Genomic DNA, 23,767 nt, shown 5'->3' on the forward strand with positions numbered 1-23,767 from the left:
TTAAACCTAACCTGGTCCAGGAGTTAAGCATTAGAAGACCCCTGGCAGAAGAAGTGGCAGGGTGTGGGAATGGTCCTCCCGTGACAACCAGGAGGAACGGCAGATAAGTGACATCACGCTGTCGGAAGTGAGCCCCAAACTTCTCTTTCTCTCCATCCCCTGGTCCCTGCACCGGCCTCAGAGCCTAAAAAGAAGACGCCTTCTACTTCATTTTCTTCCTTCCTCTGAATCTCATGCAAAACGTTTATTGTGGGCCAAATTGAACCAAAACTATGCAAGGAACATAATTGTAAAAAATGTTGCTCTAGCTTGACTCCATAGACACAGGACAGATTCACCAACCATTCCACTTCTAATCCGTATCAGGTGAGGATCCTTTCCTACTGTGGAACACTACGCAGCTTTTAATCGGAGGGCATGCCTGCAATTAACAAATGGTGGATACCCATAGTTGTAAAGTATTATGGTTTGGATGTGAGGTGTCCTCCAAAAGTTCACATGTGAGACAACGCAGGAAAGTTCAGAGGAGAAATGATTGGCTGTAAGAGTCTTAACCCAATCAGTGAATTGATCCCTGATGGAATTCACTGAAGCAGTAGGGTGTGGCTGGAGGAGGTGGGAATTGGGGCGTGGCTATGGGATATATATATTTGTATCTGGCTAGTGGAGTCTCTCTCTCTCTCTCTCTGCTTTCTGATTACCATGTGAGCTGCTTCCCTCTGCCATGCTCTTCCACCATGATGTACAGCCCTGAGGAATGGAGCCAGCCTTCTGTGGACTAAGACCTCTAAAACCATGAGCCCTCAAATAAACTTCCCTCCTCTATAATTGTTCTGGTCAGATCATTTAGTCACAGCAGCAAAAAAAGTTTATAGCATCTCAGTTCACAATAGCTAGATTGTGGAACCAACCTAGATGCCATTCAACAGATAAATGGATAAAGAAACTGTGGTAGATACATAGAATGGAATATTATTCAGCCATAAAAAAGAATAATATTATGGCATTTGCAGGTAAATGGATGGAACTGGAGAATATCATGCTAAGTGAAATAAGCCAAGCCCAAAAAACCAAAGGCTGAATGTTTTCCCTGATAAGTGGAGAATGATATATAATGGGGGTGGAGTGGGGAGTGAGAGAAGAATGGAGGAACTTTAGATTATGTAGAAGGAAATGAGAGGGAGGGGGTATGAAAAATGGTAGAATGAAACAGACATCATGATCCTATGTACATGTATGACAACATGAATGGTATGCATCTACATGGTGCACAACCATAAAAACGAAATGATGTACCCCATTTGTGTACCATGAATCAAAATGCAGTTTGTAAAATATTAAAAGATAAATTTTTTTTAAAAGTTAACTAAAACATAAAGTAAAATAGCAAGTTTCAGAAAATGATGTAAATTATGATACAATTTTTTGTTTAGAAAAATAAGCAAATAGTTTAATGAGCATAAAAAGACTCATACAAAACTAACCATATGCCTCGGTGAGATTGAAAGGCAGAATCTCTGAAAAGGACACACGTAGTTTCTTTTTCTACTTTATATGTGTATGTATGCTTTAAGTTTGTTACAAAAAAAAAAAAGTCTGATTTAGTAAAACAAAATCCAACTAAGTCTGTAAAAGTAACTAAATACTTTAAAAAAAGGGCTGGGGATATAGCTCAGTTGGTAGAGTGCTTGCCTTGCAAGCACAAGGCCCTGGGTTCAAATCCCCAGCACCGCAAAAAAAAAAAACCTGAAACCCTAAATACTTAAAAAATATGTATTATGGAAATTCACAGGCTGTGCACTCATTACATTTAATCCTATCTCTTCCATCAGGATAAATGAAGTTAGTAGTGATGGTGGTAGTGGTGATGACGATGTTATTATAAGGAGGCATTTTGGTGACCCACCATCTCTACCTCTTTCCTGCAAGTTGGAAGACTTCCGAACAGCAGTTTTTAAATATAGAGAAATCCAGGGAGTGTTTTATAATTTTCCTGTGCTAAATAAACAACAGAATCTCTGTGTTCGATCTTGGAACTCCAGAAGGTGCACAATTTTGTAAATGACAACTGTTCAGATGAAGGAATTTCCCAACAGGAGGTGCCCCCGGAGGCACTGAAGGGGAGGGACTTCCCTGAAGCATTGCTCACTGGACCCTGAAGTCAAAGAATGTTTGTCCCGACAGGGACACCTGGCTCCTTCCATCAACGGATACTCATTTGCCCTCCACCGATGTCAGGGAGTGAACTGGAGGTGTAGAAACAGCAGCAATCAAGACTCACGTGGTCCCTTCCCTACTGAAATATTCAAGGCCCACTGGGGAAAACAGACATGAAACCAGTAACGGGAAGTGGCTGGCGTATTTGAAAAAAGAACAGAGAGGGAGCTACAGGAGCAAACAGTCCATTGGGGGAATCACAGACACACTTAATAATGTCTGCAGAGGGTTGTGGACATGGGGAGACTGTTGCCTAAATAGCCTCCTTGCCATAGGATTGAGGCGTCATGAAGCCTCAAAAGGTAATGTTAAGTGGTCAGGGATGATTTTAAACAGAATTGTTGGAAGAAAGAAAGTAAAGACATTAGGTATATGCTATGTGCCAGGAAGTGTGGTCAGGATTTCTAACAAGCAATTGTACATTCATTCATTCATCACTTATTCCACAAATATTTCCTAAGTACTTTCTATCTGCCAGGGACTTTTTTAAAGCACTGAGACCACAGTAGAGAGTCATGCCCTCGTGAACTTGCATTCTTGTAGGGTGACAGAAGCTCAAATGCCAAAGGAAAATATATCAGATGATGATAAGAGGTGTGTAGAAAAGTACAGCAGAAGAGAATGCCAGGGAGCTTGTTTTCGATTTTAAACAGGGTTTTTGGAGAAAACATCATTAAAAGGTGATCTGTGAGCAAAAATTTAGAGGCACCAAGACAGCAAGATATACAAATATCTAGGGGAATAGCATTGTAGGAGAGGACTGGGCAAGTGCAAAGGTCCTGAGGTTTAATAATGCCGAGTGTGTTCCAGGGACAGCAAGGCGTTCAGATTCTAGCAGAAGAATAAGCAGATGAAAAGGAACTATCTTAAAATCTACATTGTTACCTCATGTACATATATGACTGCATGATCGTTGTGATCCTACAATACATGTAATCAGAAATTAAGAGACTGCACTCCATTTATGTGTGATCTATCAAAATGTATGAATGCATTCTACTGTCATACAACAAATTAGAACAAATTAAATTTTTTTTAAAAAAATTCAATATGACACGCCATGCTGTTGGAACTTTTTGCTAATGAATCAAGGAAAGCTGTGAGAATTCTACAGAGCTGGGCTACATTGAGGATGTTTGGTATTTGCTGGAATTAAGTGTTTTTGAAGAGATGGAAAGGTACTCTGAGGTGGTCATTCCACATGATAGCTATATATCAAATGATCACTGCACTCTGTAAATTTATACAATTAAAATAATATTTTTTACAAAGAACCTGGAAGCAAGGTCCATGTTAAACAGAGGCATCTTCCACAGGACAAGTATAACCAAAACCTAACTGGGCAGTATAGGGACAGGGGTGGTCAAGGTGAACCGGATCAGATTCCTCCCCTGAAGCCTCCTTCACCTCTCCCTGGTCTGTCTCCTCTCTTCCTTGTTCTTTCCCGGCTCGTGACCTTCTGGTCGTCCACTGATGGTGAACTCTGCTCAGGGTGACCAGGCACCTGGGTCTTTGTTCCCACACTGGCCCGGCCCCATTCTTGACCAGCTAGCTGTGTGATCCCAGGTAAGTCTCTCAATCTCTGAGCTTTCACGCTCACCTCTATTTCTTTTCACTACTCCCCGCCACACGCACACAAAATATGGAGGTGATGGAGTTCAGTCACCTAAAGACAGGACGCTGGGGAGGTTTACTTTTGTGATTCCTTTCTTTTGCATCCCCCATGCAAGCAGAGGCAGGTGTGGGGATATTGTGGGTGGGCTCCCGGCTCCAGCACGGGATTCCACTCGGGTGTTCAGTCAGTGGCTGATCTAAGTCTCCAGGGAGAGTTGATGGCTGATCCTGGAGTTCCTTAGGTACAAATGGCACGCTGTAGGCTGAGGCTCCTCTTCAGTCCCCATTTCTTAAAACCACAGGCCCTGTTGAGCCATAAGAAGGTTGAACCTGAAGTTCCAGGTCTGCCTTGTCCCAGGAGGAATTGCCCATCTCCCAGGGTCATTTCCTCAGTCATAACGATGGATCACAGACGGCCACCCTCGTCACCTGTGACCTGGGAGAACAGATGCTTTGAAACCACCCACCCTTAACCCAGGGATGGCACAGTGGAAACCCATTCACCGCAGGGAAGACGAGGTCCCTTGTAGCCACCCGTTGGCCCTCTCTGGGGTCAGGAACGTCGTCAAGTTTCTCCCTTTAATCTCTAACCCAAGAGAAACCCTGGGGGGGAAATAAGAAGGACAAGAGCCTTTCCCAGAGAAGCACCTGGCAGGGTCCGCAGGCTGACATCGCCTTGCCAGCTCTCTGCGGCTGAGGAATGGTGGCAATTATTCTTAGCATCAGATGCATAAGCACTCTTATGACTTTCAAAATGTCCAGGCAAGAAAAAGGGAATGAACAAAAAAAGAAAAAAAAGAAAAAAAAAAAAGAAAGAAAAAGGGAAAGAACAAGGTTAAAGAGAAACTCCTTTGAGATAGGAGGACACAGGAAAGGGACAGGTGGGAGCCACCTACACACTCGGTCATTTTGTCATTCATTTTTCTATTGTGGCGGGTGCTCCAGTAGCCAGGACTGAAATGCATCCATAGAGAGAGACAGACAGATTTCTTGCTTCAGTAACTTTATAGGCTACCCTGAGAAGCAGGCCATCTATACAATCAATCGTTTCCAAACCATGACGGAAATCCAGAGGGGACGATTTCTAAGGAGGTGGCATTTAACCTCGACCTTGACACTGAAAATTTCAAACTTCCTGTTCTCCTTGCCCTGCCTAATTTTCCTGCATAGAAATGATCACCATCTGAAATAACATATAACTTAGTCTCTTCATTGTCTGTTCCCCTCTCTACTACATAAACTCTGACCAAGACTTCGCCCTCACTTTCTGTCCACCTCAGCCTTCCTCCTGAAGAAAAATGCACAGGAAAATTGATATGCTCTTATCAGAGTACCTTCGATGTTTCAGGACAACGTCATATCTACTGTGCCCTGAGAAGGTTTCTGTGAAGAACAGAGGTTATGTGAGTTTCCCATTCCGCTGAAGCAGGGACACAGGGGCAGGGGCTGGACGCTTACCCCAGGGTCATCCTCCTCACACCCACCAATCTTACAGAGATGAGTTAGAATCTCACAAGGCACATAGGAAGTACACAGAATGCAGAAGGTATTATTTCATTTTTCTTATGCTTTTCAGAAGGAAGATATTAAATTACCTTAGTACTAGGAGTTGGCACTGGGAACCATAATCTTCCTTTGCCTTTCCAGCTCCTTACAATGCCAGAAATTAAAATCACCCTTCACTTAGTGCCCTACCTTTTACAAAGACCCCAAAAGGTCTTTTTCCGATTTCCATAGTGTGACATAGCTGGCCTTGCTGATGCAAGACTCCCTGTCAAACCTTGCTCCAGATCAACCTATAGCATGTCTTCCTTAACCACATCCTCATACAGTCTCAAGTCAGCCTGGATGTTAACACCCTGACAACCCATCATTACAGGGATAATATTCCTATGGATCATTACAATAAACACATTCAAACAAAGCATAACACTTCTAGAAGATGAAAGCTGATTTTCTCAAAGAAGTGGAGACATTTTTACCAACGATAACTCATTACTACTAACTGGTGAAAATAATGGAATGTTAGCACATTACACAGCTACAAAGAGAATAATTGTTAGGAATCTTCAAGGACTCCTTCCTTTTCTTGTTTCTCTAAGATGTAACCCAAAAGTTCCCATGTAGTAATGACATGTGTAAATCTTAACCAAACCAGCATGATCAGGATGGAGTATCAAGTTGTCAATTAGCACCATCAGGTCAAGATCTGTATGTACCTTGAGCAAGTGAGTTGGAGCTCTGGGTGTCCAGGAGGCCTCACAGGTGAGAGAAAGAGAGCTCTGTGTGTCCAGGAAGTCTCCTAGCAATGCCATTTCAAGGAACCTTGAGGTTGGTATTGCCTACTGAAAAGGAAAGGAATCTCTGGTTAACAGTATAACTAAAGAGCTGGGACATTTCAGTTGCAAGTCACCCTAGACAACTTGAACAAGCTTGTACAACACAAAATAAATTTTATTATAAGAATATGTATATTCAAGGCAGGGCACAGTTGCACACTCCTGTAATCCCAGCAGCTCAGGAGGCTGAGGCAGGAGGAGAGCAAGATCAAACCAGCCTCAGCAACTTAGTGAGACACCAAGCAACCCTTCTCTTTATAAAACTATTTTTTAAAGGGGGCTAGGGATATGGCTGAGTGGTTGAGCACCCCTGGGTTCAGTCCCAAGTACCAAAATAAAAAAAAATGTATATTCAGAACTCAAGCCAGTGTTACAGTTGGACTGAGGAAGGACTGGAAACTGTGGGAAGTCAGGCAGCACTTTCTGTCCATCTATTATACAAATTCATTCTTTGCATATTCATTCTCTCTCTCTCTCTCTCTCTCTCTCTCTCTCTCTCTCTCTCTCTCTCATCTCCCTCTCTCCCGCCTTCTACCCATTCTGCTGTACAGAATATATAAATTCAAGCATCCAAGTTTAGATGTTTTTGGTTTAGTTGTACACATACCTCTTAACTCTCTTAATCTACTTTTAAATTCCCAGGAAATTATCCTAACTGGCTTAAACTGAGTTAAGAGAAACTTGTGATTCAACCCACTTGTGACCCTGGGTCACTTCCATATATTACAAAGTATCTGTGTGTGATTCCATCATGGTAAGCTAGAAGGGGAGTAAACACGCTGTGTTCAACATACAGCAAAGGGCCTTTTCTCAGTGGGTTTGCCACCAGAACACAGATGGCATGAAAACCATTGCTAAATCAAAGCTAAAATGGGAAAAGAAGAGACTCACATCAACATCATTGTCATCAGAGACATAGATTTAGATTCCGGGGAGTCCACCACTACTGTCCATCTGATCTACCAAGGTGGTGGAATCAACAAAAGAACCACTGAAAATTTTGAGAAGGAAGCTGCTGAGATGGGAAAGGGTTCCTTCAAGTATGCCCGGGTCTTGGATACCCTGAAAGCTGAGCGTGAGCATAATGTCGCCTTTGACATCTCCCTGTGGAAATTTGAGACCAGCAAGTTTTACGTGCCTATCATTGATGCAAAATCAGGACAAAGAGGCTTTATCCAAAGCCTGATTACAGGCCTTTCTCAGGCTGACTTGCTGTCCTGATTGTTGCTGCTGGTGTTGGTGAATTGAAGCTGGTATCTCCAAGAATGGGCAGACCCCTTCTGGCTTACACACTGGGTATGAAACAACTAACTGTTGGTGTTAGCAAAGTGGATTCCACTGAGCCATGCTACAGACGGAAGAGATACCAGGAAGTTGGCACCTACATTAGGAAAATTGACTACAACCCTAAGACAGTAGCATTGTGACAATTTCTGGTTGGAATGGTGACGACATGTTGGAGTCAAGTGCTAATCTGCCTGGGTTCAAGGGATGGAAAGTCACCCATAAAGATGGCAGTGCCTGTGGAACCAACTTGAAGCTTTAGATTGCATCCTGCCACCAACTTGTCCAACTGACAAGCCCTTGCGTCTGCCCCTCCAGGATGTCTACAAAATTGGTGGTATTGGTACTGTCCCTGTGGGCCAAGTGGAAACTGGTGTTCTCAAGCCTGGCATGGTGGTCACCTTTGCTCCAGTCAATGTCACAAGTGAAGTAAAGTCCATTGAAATGCACCCTGAAGCTCTGACTGAAGCTCTTCCTGGAGATAATGTGGACTTCAAGGTCAAGAATGTGTCTGTCAAAGATGTTCGTCATGGCAATGTTGCTGGTGACAGCAAAAACAACCCACCAATGGAAACAGCTGGTTTCACTGCTCAGGTGATTATCCTGAACCATCCAGGCCAAATCAGTGCTGGCTATGCCCCTGGACTGGATTGGCACACAGCTCACATTGCTTGCAAGTTTGCTCAGCTAAAAGAAAATATTGATTTCCATTCTGGTAAAAAGCTGGAAGATGGTCCTAAATTCTTAAAATCTGGTGATGATTCCACGTGCGTTGAGAGCTTCTCTGACTATCCTCCTCTGGGTCATTTTGCTCTTTGTGATATGAGGCCGACAGTTGCTGTGAGTGTCATCAAAGCAGTGAACAAGAAGGCTGCTGGAGCCAACAAGGCCACCAAGTCAGCCCAGAAAGCTCAGAAGTCTAAACAAATATTTCCCCTAACACCTGCCACCCCAGTCTTAATCAGGGTGGAGGAGTGGTCTCAGAACTGTTTGTCGGGGGTGATCCAAGATGGCGGCCTAGAGGGAGACTGCACCCCCAGTCGCTCCAGAACCCAGGAGTTAAGAAGGGGAGGCATTGAGAGACTCGGACTGAAATAGAGCCACGGGTGAGTCTGCCCACTGGGTAAAGCTCGGTCCGGGTGGCAGGCCCAGATAGAGGTGGCTTATCGGAGCTGGGCAGGGCAGCTAGAGTCATCCACAGGCAGCCCTGCGCACTCCGGCGGTGGGCCCCGCCCACACAGCCAGCTTCTCCAGGTTCTCAGGACGGAACTGGCCTGCTAGTGAGAGCCTTTCTGACCAGAACAAGCTCCGAGTCTCGGAGCCACTGCAGCGCAGCATACTCCGGCAACGAACCAGCGGAGAGCCTCGATCTGCAAGCAGCCTCTGGGATCAGGGCAGGGCACCCAGAGACCTCTTCAGGCGGCTCTGCCCACTCTGGCTGCAGGCTCTCTTCACGGGGCGATCCAAGATGGCGGCCTAGAGGGAGACTGCACCCCCAGTCGCTCCAGAACCCAGGAGTTAAGAAGGGGAGGCATTGAGAGACTCGGACTGAAATAGAGCCACGGGTGAGTCTGCCCACTGGGTAAAGCTCGGCCCGGGTGGCAGGCCCAGATAGAGGTGGCTTATCGGAGCCAGGCAGGGCAGCTAGAGTCTTCCTAAGGTAGCCTTCCACACTCCGGCAGTGGGCTCCTCCCACACGGCCAGCTGCATGGTGCAGGCCCACAGTGAGAGCATTTCCGCACAGAGCCAGTTCCAAACCGTGGAACCAGTAAGGGGCTAGGGGCAGTTTTCTTCGGATGAGCTGCTTTATCAGATTCCTCCAAGACATCAGGCTACTGAAGGCTGGGAGGTGATACACTGGAAATCTACCGGGACGCTATTAGCCAATAGCGGAAAACTGCAATATCTCAGGGTCCCACTGACAACTGACCAATATGAGAAAACAAGGGAAGAAAATGTCCCAAACAAACCTAGATACTACATCAATAAAACCCAATGACAGCACAGCAGAAGAAATGTCAGAAAGGGAGTTCAGAATGTACATAATTAAAACGATCAGGGAAGCTAATGAGGAGATGAAAGAGCAAATGCAGGCATTGAAGGAGGAGATGAAAGAGCAAATGCAGGCATTAAATGATCGCACCAATCAACAGTTAAAAGACCAAATACGGGAAGCAAGAGATCATTTCAATAAAGAGTTAGAGATACTGAAAAAAAACCAAACTGAAATCCTTGAAATGAAGGAAACAATAAACCAAGTTAAAAACTCCATAGAAAGCATAACCAATAGGATAGAACACCTGGAAGACAGAACCTCAGACATTGAAGACAAATTATTTAATCCTGAAAGCAAAGTTGGCCAAACAGAAAAGATGGTAAGAAATCATGAACAGAATCTACAAGAATTATGGGATATCATGAAAAGGCCAAATTTAAGAATTATTGGGATTGAGGAAGGCTTAGAGAAACAAACCAAAGGAATGAACAATCTATTCAATGAAATAATAACAGAAAATTTCCCAAATCTGAAGAATGAAATGGAAAACCAAGTACAAGAGGCTTATAGAACTCCAAACATACAAAATTACAACAGACCCACACCAAGGCACATTATTATGAAAATACCTAACATACAAAATAAAGACAGAATTTTAAAGGCCGCGAGAGAAAAGAATCAAATTACATTCAGAGGGAAACCAATAAGAATATCAGCAGATTTTTCAATCCAGACCCTAAAAGCTAGAAGGGCCTGGAACAACATATACCAAGCCCTGAAAGAAAACGGATGCCAACCAAGAATCTTATACCCAGCAAAACTTACCTTCAAATTTGACGATGAAATAAGATCCTTCCATGATAAACAAAAGCTAAAGGAATTTACAAAAAGAAAGCCAGCATTACAGAACATTCTCAGCAAAATATTCCATGAGGAAGAGATGAAAAACAACGATGCAAATCAGCAACAGGAGGCACTAACCTAAAGGAATAGCCAAATAAAGGAGAAACCAAATCATGTCAAAAACAAATATGAGTCAATTGACTGGGAATACAAATCATATCACAATAATAACCCTGAATGTTAATGGCCTGAATTCATCAATCAAAAGACACAGACTGGCAGATTGGATTAAAAAGAAAAATCCAACAATATGCTGCCTGCAAGAGACTCATCTCATAGAAAGAGACACCCATAGACTAAAGGTGAAAGGATGGGGAAAAACATACCATGCACACGGACACAGCAAAAAAGCTGGAGTATCCATCCTCATCTCAGATAATGTGGACTTCAAACCAAAACTAGTCAGAAGGGATAAAGAAGGACATTACATGCTGCTTAAGGGAAGCATAAATCAGCAAGACATAACAATCATAAATATCTATGCCCCGAACATTGGCTCATCCACGTACGTCAAACAAATCCTTCTCAATTCCAGAAATCAAATAGACCACAACACAATAATACTAGGCGATTTTAACACACCTCTCTCACCACTGGATAGATCGTCCAAACAAAAATTGAATAAAGAAACTATAGATCTCAACAACAAAATCAGCAATTTAACTTAACGGACATATATAGAATATACCATCCAACAAAGAACGAATACATTTTCTTCTCAGCAGCACATGGATCCTTCTCTAAAATAGACCATATTTTATGCCACAAAGCTACTGTTAGCAAATACAAGAAGATAGAGATACTACCTTGTACTCTATCAGATCATAATGGATTGAAATTAGAAATAAATGACAGAATAAAAAACAGAAACTTCTCCAATACCTGGAGACTAAATAATACACTATTATATGATGAATGGATAACAGAAGACATCAGGAGGGAAATAAAAAAATTCTTAGAAGTAAACGAGAACAAAGACACATCATATCAAAATCTCTGGGACACTATGAAAGCAGTACTTAGAGGAAGATTTATTTCATGGGGTGCATTCAAAAAAAGAAGTAGAAATCAACAAATAAACGACTTAACACTACAGCTCAAAGCACTAGAAAAAGAAGAGCAGACCAACACCAAAAGTAGTAGAAGACAGGAAATAGTTAAAATCAGAGCCGAAATCAACGAAATCGAAACAAAAGAAACAATCGGGAAAATTAACAAAATAAATAGTTGGTTCTTTGAAAAAATAAATAAAATTGATAAACCCTTAGCCACACTAACAAAGAGAAAGAGGGAGAAAACTCAAATTACTAAAATTCGGAATGAACAGGGAAACATCACAACAGACACGACTGAAATACAAAACATAATTAGAAGCTATTTCAAAAATCTATACTCCAACAAAACAGAAAACCTCGAAGACATCAACAAATTTCTAGAGACATATGAACTACCTAAACTGAACCAGGAGGACATACACAACTTAAATAAACCAATTTCAAGCAATGAAATAGAAGAGGTCATCAAAAGCCTACCAACAAAGAAAAGTCCAGGACCAGATGGGTTCTCAGCCGAGTTCTACAAAACCTTTAAAGAAGAGCTCATTCCAATACTCCTCAAACTATTCCATGAAATAGAAGAGGAGGGAACCCTACCAAACTCCTTCTATGAAGCCAATATCACCCTGATACCTAAACCAGACAGAGACACATCGAGGAAAAAAAATTTCAGACCAATATCCTTAATGAACATCGATGCAAAAATTCTCAACAAAATTTTAGCAAACCGCATACAAATATATATTAAAAAGATAGTGCACCACGATCAAGTGGGTTTTATTCCAGGGATGCAAGGTTGGTTCAACATTCAGAAATCAATAAATGTCATTCATCATATCAACAGACTTAAAGTTAAGAATCACATGATTATTTCAATAGATGCAGAAAAAGCATTCGATAAAATACAGCATCCCTTCATGCTCAAAACACTAGAAAAAATTGGGGTAGTGGGAACATTCCTAAACATTATAAAGGCCATCTACGCTAAGCCCATGGCTAATATCATTCTAAATGGTGAAAAACTGAAAGCGTTCCCCCTAAAAACTGGAACAAGGCAGGGATGCCCTCTTTCACCGCTTCTATTCAACATCGTCCTTGAGACTCTAGCCAGAGCAATCAGACAAACCAGGGAAATTAAAGGGATACGAATAGGAAAAGAAGAACTCAAACTATCCCTGTTCGCTGATGACATGATTATATATTTAGAGGAACCTGGAAATTCCACCAGAAAACTTTTAGAACTCATAAGTGAATTCAGTAAAGTAGCAGGTTACAAGATCAATGCTCATAAATCCAATGCATTTTTATACATAAGTGATGAATCTTCAGAAAGAGAAATTAGGAAAACTACCCCATTCACAATAGCATCGAAAAAAATAAAATACTTGGGAATCAATCTCACAAAAGAGATGAAAGACCTCTAGAATGAGAACTACAGAACACTAAAGAAAGAAATTCAAGAAAACCTTAGAAGATGGAAAGATCTCCCAAGTTCCTGGATAGGCAGAATTAATATCGTCAAAATGGCTATACTACCTAAAGTGCTATACAGATTCAATGCAATTCCAATTAAAATCCCAATGATGTACCTTGCAGAAATAGAGCAAGCAATTATGAAATTCATCTGGAAGAATAAAAAACCTAGAATAGCTAAAGCAATCCTCAGTAGCAAGAGCGAAGCAGGGGGTATTGCAATACCAGATCTTCAACTCTACTACAAAGCAATAGTAACAAAAACGGCATGGTATTGGTACCAAAATAGACAGGTAGATCAATGGTACAGAATAGAGGACATGGACACAAACCCAAATAAATACAATTTTCTCATACTAGACAAAGGTTCCAACAATATGCAATGGAGAAAAGATAGCCTCTTCAACAAATGGTGCTGGGAAAACTGGAAAACCATATGCAGTAGAATGAAATTAAACCCCTATCTCTCACCCTACACAAAACTCAACTCAAAATGGATCAAGGACCTCGGAATCAGACCAGAGACCCTGCATCTTATAGAAGAAAAAGTAGGTCCAAATCTTCAACTTGTTGGCTTAGGATCAGACTTTCTTAACAGGACTCCCATAGCACAAGAAATAAAAGCAAGAATCAACAACTGGGATAGATTCAAACTAAAAAGCTTTCTCTCAGGAAAGGAAACTATCAGCAATGCGAAGAAAGAGCCTACAGAGTGGGAGAATATCTTTGCCAACCATACCTCAGATAGAGCGCTAATTTCCAGAATCTATAAAGAACTCAAAAAGCTCTACACGAAGAATACAAATAATCCAATCAACAAATGGGCTAAGGAAATGAACAGACACTTCACAGAAGAAGATGTACAAGTAATCAACAGATATATGAAAAAATGTTCAACATCCCTAGTAATAAGGGAAATGCAAATCAAAACTACCCTAAGATTTCATCTCACCCCAATTAGAATGGCGATTATCAAGAATACAAGCAACAATAGGTGTTGGCGAGGATGTGGTGAAAAAGGAACACTCATACATTGCTGGTGGGGTTGCAAATTAGTGCAGCCACTCTGGAAAGCAGTGTGGAGATTCCTCAGAAAGCTTGGAACGGAAACACCATTTGACCCAGCTATCCCACTCCTTGGCCTATACCCAAAGGACTTAAAATCAGCATACTACAGAGATACAGCCACATCAATGTTCATTGCTGCTCAATTCACCATAGCCAGATTGTGGAACCAACCTAGATGCCCTTCAGTTGATGAATGGATAAAGAAACTGTGGCATATTTATACAATGGAATATTACTCCGCAATGAAGAATGATAAAATTATGGCATTTGTAGGCAAATGGTCGAAATTGGAGAATATCATGCTAAGTGAGATAAGCCAATCTCAAAAAACTAAAGGACGAATGATCTCGCTGATAAGCGGATGAGGACATATAATGGGGGGTGGGAGGGGCTAGCATTAGGTTTAGGGTTAGGTTTAGAGTTAGGCTAAGGAGAGCGGTAAGAATGAAGGAAAGAAGGACTGTGTAGAGGGAAAAGAGGGGTGGGAGGGGTGGGGGGGAGGGGAAAAATAAAATAAACATCATTACCCTTGTAAACGTAAAAAAAAAATTAAAAAAAAAAAGAACTGTTTGTCTCAATTGGCCATTTAAGTTTAATAATAAAAGACTGGTTAATGATGACACTGCATGGTAAAACCTTCAGAAGGAAAGGAGAATGTTTTGTGGATCATTTGTTTTTGGGTGTGGGGAAGATTGAAGTTATTAGTTTTTTAAACTCAGTACTTTTTAATGGAAACAACTTGACCAAATATCTGTCACAGAATTTTGAGACCCATTAAAACAAAAATTTAATGAGAAAAAATGAAAGAAAAGACAGAGCAAGAGCAGTGTGGAAAGGGTGCTGGGGGGTCACAATCTCAAACCTAATATTCCCAGGGAGGACTCAGGAGTCCACTTTTAAAAGAATTTTCTGTTCGTATAGAAGGGAAAGCAGTAGAGTAGAAGCAGGAGACCAAGGGAAAAGGAGGAGTGGAGAAAGGGAAGGGGAAGAACTGGGGAATAAGATGACCAGATTATGCTGCATGCAGGTGTGAACATACCACAGTGCATTCTAATTTTATATATAACCACAATGCACCAATTTAAAAATAAATAAATAGAAGGAAGACCAATAGAGTAGAATAAGGGGATCAGGAGATGAAGGAGGGGAGGGAAAGGGACAAGACTGAAGACTGAAATGGAGAAAACTATGTTATATGCATTTATGAATATGTTTAAGTGAACCTCACTATTATGAACAACTATAGTGCACTAAAAAAAAAATTCAAGGAAAATAAATGTTCTGCTGCCTCTAATCAAAATCTTCAGAGGCATCCAGGTCTTCCCTTTTTCTTCCTATATCCTTCATCTAATCTGTAGTTGTCTATTGCCACATAATAAATTATTCCCAAACTCAATGGCTTCAGACAACAACAATCATTTATTATTCCTCATGGGTTCTTGGATTAAGGGGTTCAGACAGGACATAGTAGGGTCACAGCTACAATACAGAAGGGCTGGTGGCTGTATTAATTCACTCCCTTGCATGTCTAGAAGTTTAAACTGGCTGCAGTTGAAGGACTAGCAGAACTGTGGCCATAACCCTCCTCCCATGGCCTCCTCATGTACGATAAGCTTCCTCACAAAATGGTGGCAGAGTTCTTTGGGCAAATATCCCAAGCAAAAGTGGGAGCCATGCAGAAGCCATCTTGCTGTACAGGACTTACATCATTAACAGTGTCACTTCCTCCACATTCTATTGGTTGAACTACCTACTAAGATTTGCCTGGATTTGAGAGGAAGGATCATAGACCCTTACATCTCAATGGAAGCATATATCAACATCATATTTCAAGAAGAAAGTGTGGGTGCATGTAACTTGGTATGGATATCTTTAAAAAACAAAATCAGCTATACTTTCTGTAAATCTTGTTAAATCTAACTCCAAATAAAATCTCAAACCTGACCTTCTCCATCATTACCATCCTAGATCAGTTGATTACAAAATGTCTTAGACTTATTGTCAATTGTTTTCAAACTGGTCTCTGCTCTCACTCTTAGCCTCCCTTATGTCAGTTCTTTACACAAAAGCTGAAATATCTTTCCCGTATTCCACCATCTTCATCACCTTCAAAATAAAATCCAAAGTGCATACACTCTTCATGAATTGGCTCATGACAAGCTGCCTGCAATAAGAAGATCTATTACAGGTTTGAGGGTGGAGGAAGCTGTTAAAGATTATTCAATTCTTCCAAGCTATCACCAATTTAATGGTTGACTTTTTAATCTGGATCTCTGTAATATCAGCTGTGTAGCTTCTGTATTTTCTCCATGTAGGAAGTCCTGAATGATCATCTACTTATATATCTTGTCACTTCCTACCAAAGACACAAGAAGAAAATAATACTCTAATATCCAGATATTTATACAAGACCCCTAATGTCTCCATTTCTGGGGCACAAGATTGAAATCAAAATGATTGACAATCCACCAATCCCTTTGCCAGCACCTTCCACGGAATAGTTTCTCGTCATAGGATGAGGAAGTTTCCGATATCACCATAACTGTCACAGATGATAATGCTTTGTTTTCTGAAGACCTGATTTTGCATGTTACTTCTGATATTTCTGATTACATATTAGTTATTTGAAGGCAAGAATCAGAAACAAACTCAAATGAGATTAAGATATTTAAAAGGGACATTTGTGTTTAAAAGAACTGAGGAGTATCTCAGAGGACACATTCCATCAGGAAACACTACTCCTAAAGAGCCATGAGGAAACCATGGAACCTTCCTTCTCCATCCCTCATCTCTGTTTCTCTCTGCACATCAACTTCATATTTCTTTGTGTCTAAAGAATGCTTCCTTGGCAATTCAGTCCACATGGCAGAATATGGCCAACCCCAGGTCCTGTGGCACACACTACAGGTCTAGTCCCTTGAAAATGCCAGTCTTATACAGCCCCAACTCCAAATTCCTACAAAAGGGTCTCATATAAGCCCTCCATGAATTGGGTGGCCTCCTCTGTCCTAATGATCTATGGCCATGAAGGTGGGACCACTTCGGTTACTACAAATCTATTTCTATCCTATTGGCTATGGCGTATCCATGACTGAAAATAAGCAGTGTTCCAAGAGATCTATGGTGGGCTTTGGCAGACTTTTCAAAGATGTGTGATGCAGCAGGGACTTGGATCTGAATGCATGGATAACAGACATGGTTTGGAATTGATACCCCCAGACATGGTCTATTTCTTTTAAAACTCTCACTAATAAAAATATGTAAGGCACATCAAATCTGTGCAACCATGTCCATGTCATGTGCCCCAACCTCATCTGAATGCATGGTGGACAATAGAAGTAATGAGACAGGTCAGCTGACTCATGCTTCCTTCTCTAAAGAATTTTAACCAAGAAACAGATTCTGTAGCCATTTTGGTGGTAAGAACTTGAACTGACTATTTTCATATATTTTAGGAATAGTGGCCATATTTAGGTCCTGTACAGAGGACATTGGTCAAAGGACTCAAAAAGAATCAGTGAAGCACAGATGAGTCAAACCACAACACCCCTGAGATATGAGAACAAAGCTTTGGTTCCCAGGAGCTCTTAGAATCCAGTTCCCATGATGCCTAGCTGCATTCAGCACCCTTATCCTTGAAATTGTCTATTTTATCTTGACAATAAAATCCCCCCACTGTTACCGAGGTAGCTTGAAATGATATCTATTTGCCACAACTAACAATCCCTTACTAAGAGAGCCTGAGAGGGTGTCAGGTGGAGGATGAAGCTTGAAAGATGGGAAACATCTTGTCACCAGTCATTTCACTGTGCTGGCCTTTTGTGTCCAAATTTTCCCTTTTTATATTGGATTAGGGCCAACCTAATGACCTTATTTTTAATTGATTGCCTCTATAAAGATTCTATGTCTAAATAAAGTCACATCCTGAGGTACTGAAAGTTAGGACATCAGTAAGTGAATTTTGAAGGTGACCCAATTTGGCCATTAACACAGAATTATGATTCCCCTGGATTAGCCTGCACAGCAAGTTCCTTGTTTTCTGTGGTAGACTGGGCTTTCCTAGAATCAGACCCTGAGATGGAGATTTGAGAGCAAGTCATTTACTTAAGAGGTGACCCCAAGAAGTGCAGGAAGGGAAGTGGAGAAGAGAGATATAAGAAAGGAAGGAAGTCAGAAGAGACCAGGTCCCTGAGCTGCTTCTTCATGCTGTAAACTGAAGCCCCTGGGAGCATCTGGGAGACCTCCTGGAGCACACCTCAGAACCGGACCATCCTGGGAATGAGGATTCTGAGAATTTTCCCACATCCCTTCTTGACGGCTCCTCTACCAGTCCTAGCTCCCATCCTGACGAGCTAGAGAGCAGAGAATGTCCTTGAGAAAAGAGTGAGGGGTGTTTACTGGAGGAATCCTGCAGGTGGCGTGCCCTGGGGTAGTCAATGCTGAGGGGTAGAGGCCGTGACAGCCTCTACCATGTTACTGGGCACAGCTGAGTCACACCAGGCATGATCGTGACCTCGTAGTGCGTGGACACTGGAAGATCTGTCTGCCCTGAAGGAACCGCTGCCTAAGATTCTGCAGAAAGAACTTTCCAAGAACTTCAGGGAGGAAACACTCTTCAGGTCTCAGGTCCCCATTCTTGACCAGCTAGCTGTGTGATCCCAGGTAAGTCTCTCAATCTCTGAGCTTTCACGCTCACCTCTATTTCTTTTCACTACTCCCCGCCACACGCACACAAAATATGGAGGTGATGGAGTTCAGTCACCTAAAGACAGGACGCTGGGGAGGTTTACTTTTGTGATTCCTTTCTTTTGCATCCCCCATGCAAGCAGAGGCAGGTGTGGGGATATTGTGGGTGGGCTCCCGGCTCCAGCACGGGATTCCACTCGGGTGTTCAGTCAGTGGCTGATCTAAGTCTCCAGGGAGAGTTGATGGCTGATCCTGGAGTTCCTTAGGTACAAATGGCACGCTGTAGGCTGAGGCTCCTCTTCAGTCCCCATTTCTTAAAACCACAGGCCCTGTTGAGCCATAAGAAGGTTGAACCTGAAGTTCCAGGTCTGCCTTGTCCCAGGAGGAATTGCCCATCTCCCAGGGTCATTTCCTCAGTCATAACGATGGATCACAGACGGCCACCCTCGTCACCTGTGACCTGGGAGAACAGATGCTTTGAAACCACCCACCCTTAACCCAGGGATGGCACAGTGGAAACCCATTCACCGCAGGGAAGACGAGGTCCCTTGTAGCCACCCGTTGGCCCTCTCTGGGGTCAGGAACGTCGTCAAGTTTCTCCCTTTAATCTCTAACCCAAGAGAAACCCTGGGGGGGAAATAAGAAGGACAAGAGCCTTTCCCAGAGAAGCACCTGGCAGGGTCCGCAGGCTGACATCGCCTTGCCAGCTCTCTGCGGCTGAGGAATGGTGGCAATTATTCTTAGCATCAGATGCATAAGCACTCTTATGACTTTCAAAATGTCCAGGCAAGAAAAAGGGAATGAACAAAAAAAGAAAAAAAAGAAAAAAAAAAAAAGAAAGAAAAAGGGAAAGAACAAGGTTAAAGAGAAACTCCTTTGAGATAGGAGGACACAGGAAAGGGACAGGTGGGAGCCACCTACACACTCGGTCATTTTGTCATTCATTTTTCTATTGTGGCGGGTGCTCCAGTAGCCAGGACTGAAATGCATCCATAGAGAGAGACAGACAGATTTCTTGCTTCAGTAACTTTATAGGCTACCCTGAGAAGCAGGCCATCTATACAATCAATCGTTTCCAAACCATGACGGAAATCCAGAGGGGACGATTTCTAAGGAGGTGGCATTTAACCTCGACCTTGACACTGAAAATTTCAAACTTCCTGTTCTCCTTGCCCTGCCTAATTTTCCTGCATAGAAATGATCACCATCTGAAATAACATATAACTTAGTCTCTTCATTGTCTGTTCCCCTCTCTACTACATAAACTCTGACCAAGACTTCGCCCTCACTTTCTGTCCACCTCAGCCTTCCTCCTGAAGAAAAATGCACAGGAAAATTGATATGCTCTTATCAGAGTACCTTCGATGTTTCAGGACAACGTCATATCTACTGTGCCCTGAGAAGGTTTCTGTGAAGAACAGAGGTTATGTGAGTTTCCCATTCCGCTGAAGCAGGGACACAGGGGCAGGGGCTGGACGCTTACCCCAGGGTCATCCTCCTCACACCCACCAATCTTACAGAGATGAGTTAGAATCTCACAAGGCACATAGGAAGTACACAGAATGCAGAAGGTATTATTTCATTTTTCTTATGCTTTTCAGAAGGAAGATATTAAATTACCTTAGTACTAGGAGTTGGCACTGGGAACCATAATCTTCCTTTGCCTTTCCAGCTCCTTACAATGCCAGAAATTAAAATCACCCTTCACTTAGTGCCCTACCTTTTACAAAGACCCCAAAAGGTCTTTTTCCGATTTCCATAGTGTGACATAGCTGGCCTTGCTGATGCAAGACTCCCTGTCAAACCTTGCTCCAGATCAACCTATAGCATGTCTTCCTTAACCACATCCTCATACAGTCTCAAGTCAGCCTGGATGTTAACACCCTGACAACCCATCATTACAGGGATAATATTCCTATGGATCATTACAATAAACACATTCAAACAAAGCATAACACTTCTAGAAGATGAAAGCTGATTTTCTCAAAGAAGTGGAGACATTTTTACCAACGATAACTCATTACTACTAACTGGTGAAAATAATGGAATGTTAGCACATTACACAGCTACAAAGAGAATAATTGTTAGGAATCTTCAAGGACTCCTTCCTTTTCTTGTTTCTCTAAGATGTAACCCAAAAGTTCCCATGTAGTAATGACATGTGTAAATCTTAACCAAACCAGCATGATCAGGATGGAGTATCAAGTTGTCAATTAGCACCATCAGGTCAAGATCTGTATGTACCTTGAGCAAGTGAGTTGGAGCTCTGGGTGTCCAGGAGGCCTCACAGGTGAGAGAAAGAGAGCTCTGTGTGTCCAGGAAGTCTCCTAGCAATGCCATTTCAAGGAACCTTGAGGTTGGTATTGCCTACTGAAAAGGAAAGGAATCTCTGGTTAACAGTATAACTAAAGAGCTGGGACATTTCAGTTGCAAGTCACCCTAGACAACTTGAACAAGCTTGTACAACACAAAATAAATTTTATTATAAGAATATGTATATTCAAGGCAGGGCACAGTTGCACACTCCTGTAATCCCAGCAGCTCAGGAGGCTGAGGCAGGAGGAGAGCAAGATCAAACCAGCCTCAGCAACTTAGTGAGACACCAAGCAACCCTTCTCTTTATAAAACTATTTTTTAAAGGGGGCTAGGGATATGGCTGAGTGGTTGAGCACCCCTGGGTTCAGTCCCAAGTACCAAAATAAAAAAAAATGTATATTCAGAACTCAAGCCAGTGTTACAGTTGGACTGAGGAAGGACTGGAAACTGTGGGAAGTCAGGCAGCACTTTCTGTCCATCTATTATACAAATTCATTCTTTGCATATTCATTCTCTCTCTCTCTCTCTCTCTCTCTCTCTCTCTCTCTCTCTCTCTCTCATCTCCCTCTCTCCCGCCTTCTACCCATTCTGCTGTACAGAATATATAAATTCAAGCATCCAAGTTTAGATGTTTTTGGTTTAGTTGTACACATACCTCTTAACTCTCTTAATCTACTTTTAAATTCCCAGGAAATTATCCTAACTGGCTTAAACTGAGTTAAGAGAAACTTGTGATTCAACCCACTTGTGACCCTGGGTCACTTCCATATATTACAAAGTATCTGTGTGTGATTCCATCATGGTAAGCTAGAAGGGGAGTAAACACGCTGTGTTCAACATACAGCAAAGGGCCTTTTCTCAGTGGGTTTGCCACCAGAACACAGATGGCATGAAAACCATTGCTAAATCAAAGCTAAAATGGGAAAAGAAGAGACTCACATCAACATCATTGTCATCAGAGACATAGATTTAGATTCCGGGGAGTCCACCACTACTGTCCATCTGATCTACCAAGGTGGTGGAATCAACAAAAGAACCACTGAAAATTTTGAGAAGGAAGCTGCTGAGATGGGAAAGGGTTCCTTCAAGTATGCCCGGGTCTTGGATACCCTGAAAGCTGAGCGTGAGCATAATGTCGCCTTTGACATCTCCCTGTGGAAATTTGAGACCAGCAAGTTTTACGTGCCTATCATTGATGCAAAATCAGGACAAAGAGGCTTTATCCAAAGCCTGATTACAGGCCTTTCTCAGGCTGACTTGCTGTCCTGATTGTTGCTGCTGGTGTTGGTGAATTGAAGCTGGTATCTCCAAGAATGGGCAGACCCCTTCTGGCTTACACACTGGGTATGAAACAACTAACTGTTGGTGTTAGCAAAGTGGATTCCACTGAGCCATGCTACAGACGGAAGAGATACCAGGAAGTTGGCACCTACATTAGGAAAATTGACTACAACCCTAAGACAGTAGCATTGTGACAATTTCTGGTTGGAATGGTGACGACATGTTGGAGTCAAGTGCTAATCTGCCTGGGTTCAAGGGATGGAAAGTCACCCATAAAGATGGCAGTGCCTGTGGAACCAACTTGAAGCTTTAGATTGCATCCTGCCACCAACTTGTCCAACTGACAAGCCCTTGCGTCTGCCCCTCCAGGATGTCTACAAAATTGGTGGTATTGGTACTGTCCCTGTGGGCCAAGTGGAAACTGGTGTTCTCAAGCCTGGCATGGTGGTCACCTTTGCTCCAGTCAATGTCACAAGTGAAGTAAAGTCCATTGAAATGCACCCTGAAGCTCTGACTGAAGCTCTTCCTGGAGATAATGTGGACTTCAAGGTCAAGAATGTGTCTGTCAAAGATGTTCGTCATGGCAATGTTGCTGGTGACAGCAAAAACAACCCACCAATGGAAACAGCTGGTTTCACTGCTCAGGTGATTATCCTGAACCATCCAGGCCAAATCAGTGCTGGCTATGCCCCTGGACTGGATTGGCACACAGCTCACATTGCTTGCAAGTTTGCTCAGCTAAAAGAAAATATTGATTTCCATTCTGGTAAAAAGCTGGAAGATGGTCCTAAATTCTTAAAATCTGGTGATGATTCCACGTGCGTTGAGAGCTTCTCTGACTATCCTCCTCTGGGTCATTTTGCTCTTTGTGATATGAGGCCGACAGTTGCTGTGAGTGTCATCAAAGCAGTGAACAAGAAGGCTGCTGGAGCCAACAAGGCCACCAAGTCAGCCCAGAAAGCTCAGAAGTCTAAACAAATATTTCCCCTAACACCTGCCACCCCAGTCTTAATCAGGGTGGAGGAGTGGTCTCAGAACTGTTTGTCGGGGGTGATCCAAGATGGCGGCCTAGAGGGAGACTGCACCCCCAGTCGCTCCAGAACCCAGGAGTTAAGAAGGGGAGGCATTGAGAGACTCGGACTGAAATAGAGCCACGGGTGAGTCTGCCCACTGGGTAAAGCTCGGTCCGGGTGGCAGGCCCAGATAGAGGTGGCTTATCGGAGCTGGGCAGGGCAGCTAGAGTCATCCACAGGCAGCCCTGCGCACTCCGGCGGTGGGCCCCGCCCACACAGCCAGCTTCTCCAGGTTCTCAGGACGGAACTGGCCTGCTAGTGAGAGCCTTTCTGACCAGAACAAGCTCCGAGTCTCGGAGCCACTGCAGCGCAGCATACTCCGGCAACGAACCAGCGGAGAGCCTCGATCTGCAAGCAGCCTCTGGGATCAGGGCAGGGCACCCAGAGACCTCTTCAGGCGGCTCTGCCCACTCTGGCTGCAGGCTCTCTTCACGGGGCGATCCAAGATGGCGGCCTAGAGGG

General features: G+C 42.8%; 1 protein-coding gene across 1 annotated transcript in view; it reads left to right on the top strand.

The window, feature by feature from the left end:
• The first annotated feature begins 7,040 nt into the window (after positions 1-7,040).
• The window catches only part of LOC124959081 (uncharacterized), a 33,369-nt gene continuing 16,642 nt past the window's right edge, over positions 7,041-23,767 (top strand). The window contains 8 exon segments of the mRNA XM_047517724.1: positions 7,041-7,377; positions 7,380-7,586; positions 7,589-7,670; positions 7,703-8,442; positions 21,865-22,206; positions 22,209-22,415; positions 22,418-22,499; positions 22,532-23,271. Of these exon segments, the coding sequence (XP_047373680.1) occupies positions 7,041-7,377; positions 7,380-7,586; positions 7,589-7,670; positions 7,703-8,442; positions 21,865-22,206; positions 22,209-22,415; positions 22,418-22,499; positions 22,532-23,271 (2,737 nt within the window).

Source organism: Sciurus carolinensis, chromosome 11 (assembly GCF_902686445.1).
Source record: "Sciurus carolinensis chromosome 11, mSciCar1.2, whole genome shotgun sequence".
In the NCBI taxonomy this organism is placed as follows: Eukaryota; Metazoa; Chordata; class Mammalia; order Rodentia; family Sciuridae; genus Sciurus; species Sciurus carolinensis.